At 33.7% G+C, this 14,937-nt stretch overlaps 1 protein-coding gene across 6 annotated transcripts in view; it reads left to right on the top strand.

The window, feature by feature from the left end:
* Spt6 (transcription elongation factor Spt6) overlaps nucleotides 1-14,937 on the top strand; it is a 63,312-nt gene that overhangs the window by 3,289 nt on the left and 45,086 nt on the right. For 5 of the 6 annotated variants that reach the window (XM_069847751.1, XM_069847747.1, XM_069847749.1 and 2 more), the window contains 3 exons: nucleotides 3,889-4,079; nucleotides 4,911-5,021; nucleotides 7,885-7,899. In XM_069847751.1, the coding sequence (XP_069703852.1) occupies nucleotides 3,889-4,079; nucleotides 4,911-5,021; nucleotides 7,885-7,899 (317 nt within the window). The remainder of the gene's footprint in view (nucleotides 1-3,888; nucleotides 4,080-4,910; nucleotides 5,022-7,884; nucleotides 7,900-14,937) is intronic. The other variant, XM_069847752.1, reaches the window with a different exon arrangement.

Here is a 14,937-nt window from a genome sequence, read left to right as displayed (position 1 = left end):
ATGTAAATTAATCTTAATATCACTCTGGTTGTGAAATATTTTATTACTAAGGTGAATAAAATAATCATTTCCTCCTCTTCTGTCTTTTTCTGTCCTTTTCTCTCTTGTCTCATCTCCACTCTCTCTTCGTTGCAATTTAAATTACTTGTACCGTGTTACATTTAATGTGAAATTGACTGTGCATGAATTAGGTTCAGTGTGATGAGTATAGCCAAGGATGACAAACACTGCGCAAATTTGAATAACTTTGTTGCATCTCCGGATAAGTCTCCAAGGCTGTCTGTTGAGTAGCACTGAGTCAACTGTCGAAAATGATAACTGAGGCTAATCCATCACACATTCACTTCAATCATGTGGATCAACATGGCTAGCATGCTTCCTTGTGTGGTTACTTACTCTGTAGAGAGATTCTTGAATTGGTCTCCTGTGGATGATATTACAGTAGTTCCTCATTGCTATTGTGCTGATATTGTTATGAGTAAATTATTGATAGTAATAGTGATAGGCTGGTTGGATGATCGTCCACCTCTGCTTCGACATGTGGGCGTGAGGCCAGCAGCCGGCTGGTCGGTCTAGGCCCTTCACGGGCTGTAGCGCCACGGATTATTATTATTATTATTATTATTATTATTATTATTATTATTATTATTATTATTATTATAGTGATAGGAGAAGAAATGAGAGTACCCTGAGAAAACTTATTTTAGTATAGTACCGGTACCATATTTTTAACTTGGTGGGATTTGAACTCAAACCTCCACCATGGAAAGTTTGATGCTGTAGTGCAATTGGTCGAAAACCCAACTGCCTTTATGTTCTTGTGCCTGCTGAGGGCATTTGAATTTACTGTACAGGCACTATGTAGTTACAACATTCTGAGAGTTCAGCAAATAAACAGTGGTTACACTAAATAGCAAATCACAGATTTATACCTATCGTAATTAAAAGTATTTCGACAAATGGCTTTATTAACTGAATCCTAAAAATAAATGAATCATCAGATGACTGAAAGCAAGTAATGGTCTCTTAAACCAAATTATAGTAACTTACCAATTACTTCTGATGAGAAAATTTAGTGAACAATATAGCATAGAGGTTTATGTATTTGTCAAGTCATGTCATAAAAAAAGGTAGAAAATTACTGCTGTTGTATCCAATTGGTGAATTGATGTCATTTCTGAGCATACCTTGTCAGATTGAGCTGTTAATTAAATCTTTGTAATTTCTTATCAGAAAATGATAACTTCCTTCAGTAATGGTTATTTATTAAGTGCAGGCTACAATTTTACGGCAGCTTAAGTTGGTCAATAATTATGTCCATGAAATACTTAGATTTTCTGAGCTGCTATAAATATTCTGCAAAACATAACTTTTTTAAATACAGGGTGAACCACACTCATGGCGGCTGATTCATATATAACAACGCTATCATATGTGGAAGATTCATTCCGCGCTTTTGCGGTTAGAATTGCATAATGATGTACTTACCGATTTCACAATTCATGTTCGAAATGACGTCCTTGTGATATCTGGCAGATGCACATCTCCTGAAGACATGTCCAGCAACTCACCACAGTTTATTCTCAAAAATGGTTCGAATTTGTCATGTAGCGGTTGTTTGTGAAAATGGTGTGGATTTTCACTGTCCCAGTAATGATTGTTTTGAGTGTTCACGTAACCACTAAGGTGGAACCATACTTCGTCACTATAAAAAATTAAGGTGGGGTCAAGTAGTCCATCATACACTGTTGAAACCATATGCAAAAGATTTTAATTTAAATTGTTTCATACCTCTTACCACTGAAGACTGTGACAGCCCTACCTGCTGATCGACATGGCGGGATGATGTCATAGAATTACTCTCTAGTCGGTGGCCAATTTCATCTAACATCTTCTCAGTGAGAACACACTTCAGACATGTTCGTTTCTTATCCAATACCAATCCAGTTGGACGAAGAAATTTCTTCATTAAATTGTAATTAATTGCTTTAGAAGATTCTGGCGAATCAGGGAATGACAGATGTAAGTTTGTTACAACTGTTCTACAAGATTCGTATTTCACAAAGTTGTCGTAAACACTCATTATTCAAGGGTCTATTTCATAATGGACATACTACTGCACTCTAAATGTACAGTATACAGCTGCATTCTTACTGTGTGAACGTGTTTACGTAACTAAACACGAAACGTACTCGAGCAAGAGGTCTGAGCACTGCGATGGCACAGCAGTTACTATGTATATGACTTTCCTCTGATGCCGGTCTAGCCCTGGCTGACTCACTCTGTAGTATGCACTTATGTATATGCATGGACGGAGATTTTGACTCTCAAATTGTAGTTCTGTTATTGATGTGTCAATCATTTCAACTATCATCTTCATTGTTGTCTTGAAACTAGATCTCTGGAATGAGGAAGCTATTATAAAGTACCGTAAAGTGGGGTGACTTTGAATGCCGAGGTGACTTTGAACAGTAATTTAGTGCCTTTCTAAATTAAATGTTGTACCCAATTGCGAAAAAACTGAACTAATTTATTGACAACTTAAACAGTTTTTTCGCAATTGGGTACAGCATTTAATTTCGAAAGGCGCTAAATTACTGTTCAAAGTCACCTCAGCGTTCAAAGTCACCCCACTTTACGGTAATTAACGAGAAGGTTCCGTCTAGTTAAATTTAAATACAGAGAGTATAAAGACAAATGAAAAGAAATATCAAAATTTTATTTCAAATTCTAAACATATTTAGAATTCCAACCATTCTCATCCTAACAATCACGAACAGTATAAATGTTTCACACAATTATAGGGATTTGACGAATTCTGTGTGACTTTTTTATTAACTGAAACTGTTTGCCTTGTTTCAAACATTTGTTACACCTGTTTAAGGAGTGATACATTGCTCATTGCAGTTTCCTATTGAGAAATGGATATTATTTTTTGGTTCTTCCAACATTTGTGGGTTATTTTTATAAGCTTTGTGTTTTAGAGTTCCCTAGAAACACAAATCACAAGAGATTAGGTTGGGGATTGAATGGGCTGCATATCCCTGCTGATAATTATATCCTCGAATACTCTATGAAGTCTGTCCATAGAATAGCATACTGTATGTGCTGTTGCAGAATTCTGTTGGAAAAAGGCAAAAGCATCCAGCTTTGTTTTCATCTGTTATTCTGTTTCTAATTGTACTTTTTCGAAGTTTCAGTGTAGAAAACACTTGTTCACATGTATTTGAAGATGCAAACATGATGATAACCTGTGCATGAAATACCAAATTTGGGAAAAAATTGTGAACCTGTCCAAGGGCTGCACTTTGCCCATCACTGTTGTAGAGTATTCGAAGATAGAATGATCCGTAGAAATGTGTGGCCCTCTTAATCCCTTGACTCAACTGCTTGTGACTTTTATCTCTGGGGAACTCTAAAGCATAGAGTGTACAAAAATAATCTACATATCCTGAAAGAACTGAAAAATAGTATCAGGAAAAACATGGCCTCCATTTCTCATTGGGAATTCCAGCAAGCAATACATCACTTCTTAAACAATTACGACAAATGTTTGAAATTAGAAGGCAGACACCATCAGCATCTCCTTTCTTAATTTGGGTGAGTAAATGACGTTTTAACTGCTTATATGTAGTAATAGTTTGTGATTTGTTGAATTATCAATACTATGCTGCATATAACTTTGCATAACTAGAGTCTGCAAGCAGTTCAGCCAAGAGCCAGGTTGCTGCATTGCGGATTGCCTAGAGTCTGTTTATCCAGTATTTTTTTTTTGCATCAAATAATTTTTATCAGAGCTGTGGGAGATGTGTATCATGAAGGAAAAATGGCAATTGCATAGAGATTTTATGTATGTTTTTATTACCATTCTTTTTGTGTAATGGATAGATGACGAAGAAAAACTGAGAGAGGAACTGAAAGACTTGATTGATGATGCTCCCATTGAGGAAAGTGATGGAGAAGACTCGGATGCTTCAAGGCAAAGTAAAAAAGAAAAAAGCGATGATGATTTTGATGATCGACTAGAAGATGAGGATTATGATCTAATTGAAGAAAATTTGGGAGTGAAAGTTGAAAGAGTAAGTATTATTCTTATAATGTAATTTCTTGCATTATTTTTTCGTTAGTTCTCATTTGTTATGCTTGAAAACATCAGTTTGTGAGAGATGATTAAAGATCATAGGTTTTTTAAAATTAATTATTGCTTTTCACTATGTTTGTAAAAAACTTGTAAATTTAAAATCCTCTATGGGGACTTTGTACTGGTCTGCCAGAAACCAAATGATGTTGAATCAATCTGGTTGAGCATTAAAAACATACATACATACTTTTCCATTAATTTACAAAAGAATTGTTACAATTACGCTTTGTGGCAGGATACTAATTGCCACTCCACATACAGCTGCAACTCAGTTCTACCCGGATATAACAGTACCATTTACTGTATTCTGCCAATTCTATTATACCGTGAGCCTTACTGTCTAACACTGCTGTTTGAAAAAAATCTTCCCCAAGTGGATTTTTTTGTCTGCAGGTGGAATTTAAAGAACTGTTTGGAATCACAGAATAGAAAACAAAAATATCGTAAATATAGTCAGGATTTCACTCAGATACATCTTTGAAGTCTGTTCAGAGCAGGAATCAATGAATTCTAGGAAATCAATCACACACATGTACACCCACACACACACACAAATACACACACAGAGTAGTTATGGAGTTAGTGTTGAGACCTATTGCAAGGTCACAAGTTAATGCTCCTTTTTCAGTCCCCCACCCCCCTCACTTCCTCTCTTGTCTTCAACTTCCTTGGTATTGTATTCTCATTTATAGCTTCCTTGACTTCATTGGTGCCCTGTTTTAAAGTTATATGTTTTAATATTCTGAAATTATATTCTAAATTTTTACAGAAAAGATTCAAACGTCTTCGTCGAATACAAGATGAAGAGTCTGAAGAGGAACAGGACCCAAAGACTGAAGGAGAGTTGATTGCAACAGAATTATTTGATACATCAGACAATGTAAGTCCAATATATTGAATTGTATTGATCATTGCTTGGGGATGCAATGCAGAAGTACATTCTGTTTCCATATTCATAATTTATTTTATGCACTTGTGAATGAAAGTCTGATGGTGTAAATGAATGTAAAAGTTAATACACACTTTTTAAGTGAGATGATGATATGTTGATAGAAATACTAGAGTGAGGCCACCTACTAAAGTTGACTCCTTATGGAAGTAATGTGTCAAATCTTGTAGATAGGCAGATGATGTTTTATAGGCATTTACTATTATTATATGTTATGAATTATAGAAGAGGAAGAGTGAAACCAACCCCTGTGCATTTAGGATCCATTGTATAATCTCAAGATTTTAATGTGAGCGAGAAGTGGCCAGTAAATTTAGCTAGGTGTTTCTTCATTCTGTACTGAAGGAAGCTCCATACTAAGGATTTTATTGTCCATAAAAACCCATTTCCCTGCAAATCTCAGATCCAGTTCACAATTTGATAGCCATAGCTCACCGAGGATGACACATTACACACTTTGCAAAGCATAGTACTATTACTAATTCCACAATTTGGGACATCTGGCTGACATCTACGGCTGACCACTAGGATCCAGAATACAAAGCAGAGGTTAACTTAAAAATAAAATACAACATGATTTGTGGAGAGAATACAAAACAATGATAAACTTCAAAATGAAGTACAATTTGATTTCGGAGAAACCTGAGATGAAAGTACAATGAAGAATAATTTGAAATGAAGTAAATAATATTACGTAGTGTTATACAAGTGATTGTGTATTATTTCCATTTTGAAGTAAGGCATAAGTAGATTTTTTATAGGAGAAATCCCCTGCCCTCTCCTGAGTTTGAGCTCAAGATACTTGGTCCAAGAAGAATAAGTATACTCTTTGAACACATGAAATCTATGAAAATTACATCTCAAGTTAACCATTGTGAAAGTCTCAAATTCCACATAGTATAAATATTGAATTACTAGAATATGAAAGATATATCATTACTTTGGTGACTTTAGTTTAGATGCTCTGTAGCAGAAAGAAAGTGATTTAGACTGTCTTAGCCAGGGATCGTCAATATACTTCTATTTTTCTGCTGTGATAGTGAATGCCTATCTTGCATTTCGTTTTATACTTTTTATTCTTAAGTAGTGTTAATGTGTAAATTGAATATTATACTGAAATATCGTAAATGTATCTGCATTTTACAACTTAGTCTCGTAATGCCAAGATGTACAACATATACCAATCTCCTATCACCACCTAGCTATAAACTTAGAGTTTAAAGTCTAGCAATTTGCAATAGGTTCATTAAAATGTTGCATTTCTAGATATCATCCTCAACTTGCAACTTTTACAGTAATATTTAGAAGTCATAGTATTGGTGCTCTGTATGTATACATTTCAACACATAGTAGTGAAATATAAAAACTTTACTCTAATATTTCGATCAGTACGCCTAATGTTTATTTACTATTCCACACTTTTTTGATAATCCAGTATTTTTATAATTGTTAACTAACTTGCCAGGTTGCATTCTTAGAATATTTGAAGTCTTGAGATTTCTTAATAATTGACTGCACCTGACATTGCCAATAAGCATTAGAACTGCGAAAATAAAAACATGCCAAAGCCTTGACAGAAAATGTACTTAACCACTAGATGTGCTTTCTTTACTCAAATCATTGCGTAATGTTGTTAAGTTTCATTGTGCAGCAAATGAGGCTATCTTTTGATAATTATTTTTTATTATTGTAACCAGATGCCTGTTTGACAAGGTGATCTGATTTCGCAAAAAAAAAAAAAGTGGTAGATAGTGCAACGCATCTTTTAGTTTGAACCCACTAACATCTTTGCTGTATATATTTTGGATACCACATTGTTAAATGGCCCCCCCTAAATCCACGTTGCCTGCTGTTTTTATTGTGTTTGTTTTTGTGGTATAAATTGGTGTTCTCTCAAAGTGTTTGAAAATGTGAAGTTAATTTAATATGTTTGTGTTTATAGTTAGTTTGTCTTAGGGTGACAGACTAGTTCAGTAATTCCTCCATAACAAACTTCAAAACCATAATAGCCAGTTTTATTTTCATGTGTAGGTAGACACATAAAAATAGAGAATCTTTCTTCTACATTAACACCTTAACAGACTGTCCAAACCAAATGATGGCAGCTTGATCGTTACAAGCATAATTGACCTTTGTTTTTCATTTTATTTGGAAATAAGTGTAGTTACTATAACTGAACTGTCTGCATCAGTTTGCCTTGGGCAATATGTAAAAATAAGAATATCTATTTCATTCAAGTAACATTTAAATTTACAATATTTCTTGTCAAAATCAGTTCCTGATTTGAAATTTCTTTGCTTTCATTGAGTCATCTGAAGATACTCATATTTTCGAGATTTGGTTAACGAGAACTATTTTTTCAAATTCTTTCACATAAATCTGCAGATTAAAAACGATAAGACAGATATTGTTGTAGTTCATACATAAATAATTTCTCTGTTAATTGGATTGGAGGTTACTAAAGTTGCAATTTTTGCAAACTCATTTCTTGTTTCTTGTTTTAGCTTCAAAATATTTACACAGCTGCTTGCAGGTGTAGTGTAACATTTTATGACTATCATGTCATGATAAGTAGATTAGAATTGGTGAAATAGCATGGTTATCAACTCAGTTTTTTAAAGGAACTACTGAACATTTAATATTAATCTAATTGCTGTAATTCATTTACCCTTTTCTTGGGCCACTTTATTAAATACTTTAAAATATACTTTGTGAGAAGACTTATTTATGACCTGTATGTGTGTGTGTGTTGCTAATTTTCTGTTTTTCTCCTTTTTCACATCACATTTCGAAGGAGAGGGAAGAAATGGTATGTTGATATTTTGAAATATATTTTTTATACATACAATTTTTCTTTTAGTAGTAGTAACTATGGATTGCATGGATGCAGGTTGGTAATTCGGAATATTGGCTTCATTTAAGTGGGATTAGGATTAAATGGCAAATTTTTGTTCATTACACAGATTTTTCTTATCTGCATGATTGGACATGCCTGCTGATATCCATGAGTGACTAACATAGCTACATTAATTACATAAAGAAAAAACTTTCTATTGCCAGTGGTATTTAACGTAAGGAATAGAGAAACAATGGTAGTTTAATAATGAAAAGTGTCTTACATACTTTTAAAAAAACATTGTTTTGAAGGTTGTATCTAATTTCGTCAAATGAAAATAATAAAGAAGAGAAGGAAGAGAAGGAAAAGGAATTTCACCCATTTGAATTGTTCCGATTTCATTCACAGTAAATTCGACTTACCCAGTTATAAATGAAAGCTGTAGTTTTTTTTTTTTTTTTGTGATATGTAGATCTATTAAGAAAACAGGACACTTCGAAATTGCTTAAACTTTGTTTAAAGTATATCTACATACAAATAAAGACAAATTTAATTCACAAAAGACATGAAATTATATATGTAATAATCTACTGTTGTAAAATTCAAACATGACTGCCATTTTGTTCCTTGATCACCATCGTTTTCATAATGAAAACAGATCACGGAGAACAGGGTCCACACATCAAATGATTTAGAGTTCTAAGTCATCTGAAAAATCTTTTTTGCACATTTAATTCACGTTTGCAGTACAAGTCCAATTTATCGGGAAATAAATTCGTGTGGGATGAGTGCAGTTGAGAAGAATGCAATAAGTTATGTAAGAATAACTTGAATGGACTTGATTTGTTGCATTTTGAAATAAACATTGTTATACTTGTAGCAATAGAAATGAAATAATATGTGTTTTTAGGCTTCCATGATGAATATGTTCAGAAATATACTTAGGATATTCCACTGTGTCCCGGAACTTAACATTTCCATGATGGAATAACCCAAAAGTCTTATTTCTGAAGAAATGAAATAATTCAAAACAAATATCATGATGTTTTAAGCCCCATTTCTTTGTGAGTGAAGTGCTTCTGTAATGCAAACCACGTTTCCAAAAAAAAAAAAAAAAAATTAAAAAATTTCTTTTACTTTTAAATATACTCTTTACACTATGGCACTTTAACAAATCTGGAAGAAAGCATAAGAACAAGAATATACTCTGAATAATTTTGTGATATTGGGTGCTGAATTACTGGCCATAGCAACAGTATTAAGACACATCTTGTAATTTCAAAGTATGAGTCTGTAGATCTGTTCCCTCATTATGGAGTGTGAACCAATAAGAGACAACAAGGAATTCTTGTTTGTGTGGCCAGCATTGTACAAGGCCACTGCTTAAGACAACACAAGACAAAGAAAGTACACACACCCAGTGGCTGTGGGAGGAAGAAAAATCTATACTTCTCTGCCAAGAATTCTATCAGAATTCACCGGATATGTAAGTAACAGTGCTACCACTTCAGCCACAATGAAGGATTATTAGAAGTTATATTCTGTAATTCTGCATTACAAAAGAAGACAGATTTACTACTTGACTCCAAATCAATAATGGAAGCTTTAAGTAACTTTAAAATTAGAGCTGACACATTAAATGGAATAATTCACAAATTGAGAAACTAAAATTATGTAGGAGTCTAAGCAACTTACTTACTGGCTTTTAAGGAAACCGTAGGTTCATTGCCGCCCTCACATAAGCCCGCCATTGGTCCCTATCCTGAGCAAGATTAATCCAGTCTCTGCCATCATATCCTACCTCCCTCAAATCCATTTTAATATTATCTTCCCATCTACGTCTCGGCCTCCCCAAAGGTCTTTTTCCCTCCGGCCTCCCAACTAAGACTGTATGCATTTGTGGATTCGCCCATACGTGCTACATGTCCTGCCCATCTCAAACGTCTGGATTTTATGTTTCTAATTATGTCAGGTGAAATATACAATGCGTGCAGCTCTGCGTTGTGTAACTTTCTCCATTCTCCTGTAACTTCATCCCTCTTAGCCCCAAATATTTTCCTAAGAACCTTATTCTCAGACACCCTTAATCTCTGTTCCTCTCTCAAAGTGAGAGTCCAAGTTTCACAACCATACAGAACAATCAGTAATATAACCGTTTTATAAATTCTAACTTTCAGATTTTTTGACAGAAGACTAGATGACAAAAGCTTCTCAACTGAATAATAACAGGCATTTCCCATATTTATTCTGCGTATAATTTCCTCCGAGTGTCATTTATATTTGTTACTGTTGCCCCAAGATATTTGAATTTTTCCACCTCTTCGAAGGATAAATCTCCAATTTTTATAGTTCCATTTCGTACAATATTTTGATCACGAGACATAATCATATACTTAGTCTTTTCGGGATTTACTTCCAACCCTATCGCTTTACTTGCGTCAACTAGAATTTCCGCATTTTCCCTAATCGTTTGTGGATTTTCTCCTAACATATTCACGTCATCCGCATAGACAAGAAGCTGATGTAACCCGTTCAATTCCAAACCTTCTGTGTTATCCTGAACTTTCCTAATGGCATACCGGTATTCTAGAGCAAAGTTAAAAAGTAAAGGTGATAGTGCATCTCCCTACTTTAGCCCGCAGTGAATTGGAAAAGCATCAGATAGAAACTGACCTATACGGACTGTGCTGTAAGTTTCACTAAGACACATTTTAATTAATCGAATAGTTTCTTGGGAATACCAAATTCAATAAGAATATCATATAAAACTTCTCTCTTAACCGAGTCATACGCCTTTTTGAAATCTATGAATAACTGATGTGGGCGGCCGGGTAGCTCAGTTGGTAGAGCAGCTGGCTACGGACTGGAAGGTCTGGGGTTCGATCCCAGGTGGTGACAGGATTTTTTCTCGTTGCCAGACTTTCAGAACGGCCTCGAGGTTCACTCAGCCTCCTATAAAATTGAGTACCGGGTCTTTCCCGGGGATAAAAGGCGGTCAGAGCGTGGTGCCGACCACACCACCTCATTCTAGTGCCGAGGTCATGGAAAGCATGGGGCTCTACCTCCATACCCCCCAAATGCCTTCATGGCATGTTACGGGGATACCTTTACCTTTTACCTTTTATGAATAACTGATGTACTGTACCCTTATACTCCCATTTTTTCTCCAATATCTGTCGAATACAAAAAATTTGAGCAATAGTCGATCTATTAAGCCTAAAACCACACTGATGATCCCCAATAATTTCATCTACATATGGAGACTAAGCAACTTACAAAATACCAAAATATTTCAAGAATAAAGTGAGAAAATAACCGAATTCAGAGACTTTAATTGAAGAAAGTTTCGAAATTATAGACACTATACAAAAGCTATTGAATGTTTACAAGGAAAAAGAGTTACAACACACTCTTCATGCTCATCGCTGGTTGTGGCTGTTTAAACACACGAGTGTAATGAGGAAGACTATAAAAATATGCACCATTTGCATCGATAAAGTTCACCTTCTTGTATGCAGAAAACTTTATCCAAAAGCAGAAGGCTAGATCTAGCAGATCTATATTGAGAAACAAGATGATAGACTCAGACTCCACCTTTAGACCAAAGAGGTTATTTATTAAAAGCAGTAATTATGCTATAATGGAGCACTACTCCAATAAAAAGTCAAGGAAAATGTAAGAATTAAAATAAAAGCGCCTTACAAGTGCTTCATCAACTACTGTTGTCACAAGGTCTATTGATTGATGTGAGGTATTCATCTAAGTTGAACCTTTTTGGGCTTATTTTGATTTATTGGCAAGTAGACTTTCATATTAGGTAGTGAATCTTGTAACTTAGCACAGCCTGTAAAGAAAGCATCCTCCAGCAGTTGTTCGGCGTTTCATACCACTGTTTTAAATTTGATTTATGAAGGGCAAGCTAAAATTCTGCATGATACGTGCATGTTTTGGAATAATAAATCAATCTACTTGTATGTATACTGAATAGGTTTTTAAAAAATTGACATTTTACATTTTTTTTTGTAGAAACTTAACCAATGTTGTAATGTTACCATATTTGTACAGGATATAGCTAGCCCATATCATTCTCTAAACATTCTGATTTGATATTCTGAGTAGCTGTTTGAGAATAATATTTTCGAAGTACGTGAGAAAAATAAAGTTTGTGAAGTTAAAAATTGTTGGAATCCATGTACTTTATACTAATAAGAGAACTAATAATGTGTTCATGTAGAAATCTACCCTTAGAAACTGCACACATTGTCAGGTCTCCACAGCATACTGTACAGACAGATAAAAAAGCATAAGTTGTCACACTAACTACAGGGTTGCGAAATTAACGCTTTAATTAAATATTATCGAAAAATTGAGTAATCTCGGCCTAGAGCAGATAGCATACACTCAGTTGGTGCAGCATATTAAGTGTACAACATTATTTCGCATGTCGCTTGACAGGGTAAAAATTCACTGTCTTCAGTTATGCACTGTTGTTTCATGTTGCAACATTTACTGCAAGTTTTGAAATCTTTACAGTTAGTATGGGAGTGAATTTTTTTTTTATTTGTTTGCTGTGGAGATCAGTGTACGCAGTTTGAGGAGACATTTCGATGTGTGCTCAGTAACAGTTTTCATGTATTCTTGTTCTCTAGTTCTATCAATACTCTTCTTTTTATATCAAATAATACATTAATACCTTAAGCTTGGTTCACACGAAAGAGTGTATGAAGGCAATGGGAAAGGAAAGTATGGATTGTAACTAAGACAACACTAATCATCATTTTCGAAGAAGTGAATTATACATCAGGTCATTAATTTTATTGAGAGTCTTTTCTCAAATAACTTTTAATATGTTGCTGTTCAGAACAGTTCAAAATGTTTAATCGACATTTTCAGACAAAAAAAAAAAAATATTAACTATATCCTATAAAAACTTGGTAACATTATCCTGATGCTTTGAATAATATAATACATGTATGACACAAGTTAAATATATACTGGCAAAGAAACTTTAGTTTTGGAGAGGAAAAATATTTGATTATTAAGTAAAAGTTTTCAAATGACTTCTCCATTTACAATGTAAAGTTTCCTGTTTTTTATTTTGCACTAATCGTTTGTTCTATCTTATTGTACTTTCCTATTAATATTTCATTATTCATTGATCTTTTATTCATAATCTTTGTTTAATACTGTTTTTTACGAGTCTATCATTACTTTTAAACTGGATCTATCCAATTTCATAATTACGAATTATAGGGATGTGAAATAAAGAAGGCATCTTTTTTATCATAGTGTTCTTCTTGGTTCATCAGCAAGTTTTGTTTTCACTTGGTGTCAGTTATTGAGTTTGTTGCTGTACTTCATACTACAAAAATAAACTTTGTCCAAACATTAATCATGCCACAATAAGACAATGATAAGTTCTGAATAATAAATGTCTCTCTTATGTTACTGAGCCTGCCTTCTTAAATAATTCCATTACAATTTCCACATACCTACACATTTTTCAACCAATTTGTAACCTCCGAAAACTAATTATTCAAACATGTGAACCATTACTCCCCTTTAAACAACAGAGACGAAGTTTAGCAATTCTCCCCCCCCCCCCAAATTGTTTCTTGTACTATTATAATGATACACCATTGAAATTTCTTATCTAAATCATGACACATTTCGTGAAATTCATGTTTGTCATGATACTTTGATGAAGGTTAAGAAGAGAGCATGTGTATAAATTTGAATTTGGTAAAAAAATTAAGATAGAAATTATATTCTGATTTCAGTCTTTATCTTTTTGTGGTTAAGTAATATGCATTTTAATTTTATGTGATGTTGATAAAGCATGGTTTGAATCTTGACATTGTTTGAAAAATAATTCAAAACTGCAATTACTTGATGTAAATTTCAGGACTGATTACCACCCCTTCATTGTTTTTTTCTGTAAATAATTTTTTTCCCAGAGATTACACACAGTATTATATGTTTAATAAATTTAACAACTATCTCGGTCAAATATTGTAAATATGCCTATTAGCTTGAATGTTGCATGGGAGCTGTGTTAGATTGTGTGTTCAATTCCTGTCTGGGGAATAAATGTTTCTTTTTGTCATATCCATTGGTGGACTGCATATAATGTCAGATTAAACAAAGTCCAGGTTTAAATAAATATATATATGACTTTCAAGTATTGTATGCCATGTAGTAGTAGAATATGTTTGTTCATTGCCACTTAAGTGGAAACAAGAATATGTATATTGTAAAAACAATGAGATACTAAGTATGAAATATTTACAGACGTAGACAAAAAATAGTATCATTAATGCATGTAATACAATTTGGTTCTCAGTTCTTGCTGTCTGTTATAGGGAGTCCTTGCTGTTCTTTTTTAAATATGTGTCCTTCAGTGCTATTCATCTTCTGTCCTTAAAAGATTGGTCTTTCCCAGCAAAATACCATAAACTGTAATTTATTAGTGAGATCTCTTATCGCTAATATGCTTTGTTTTTTGTTAAATCAAATACATTTTTTGGAATTTCTGATGTGAGTGTTACAGTCCTCATCAGGAGTGGACTTATAATGGTGTTATTCATTTCCAGTTTGTACTCTCGAGTCACATTTCATGGCAAAAAGAAAATCAATTTTATTGAACAATATGATTCCAGGCAGCATGATACCACCAATTTTCATTAGTGACTTGGATGAAAATTAAAGTAACAGTTTTATACTGTATTCAGTTTCTGTAATAACTAAATTGGAAATAGTATGTTGTTGCTATTAATTGAAGTTATTTTGTCATATAATAGTGCTAAATTCAGAGTCTTTTCATTACAAGAATACACTTAAAAGTGCGAGTGTCAATTAAAGATTTTTAGCAATCTAATGATATACAGATTGATCACTTGCAGCTTTACAACCAAGCAGTCTGGAAAGATAAATTTACTACACTATCTGAGATGACATTGCCAATTTAATGCTAGTAAACAACATTTCCATGAGAAATTACTGTGAATTTTT

This window comes from Periplaneta americana, chromosome 15 (assembly GCF_040183065.1).
Source record: "Periplaneta americana isolate PAMFEO1 chromosome 15, P.americana_PAMFEO1_priV1, whole genome shotgun sequence".
Taxonomy (NCBI): domain Eukaryota; kingdom Metazoa; phylum Arthropoda; class Insecta; order Blattodea; family Blattidae; genus Periplaneta; species Periplaneta americana.
The sequence above is the reverse complement of the archived record's forward strand: the minus strand, read 5'-3'. Positions and strand labels throughout refer to the sequence as shown.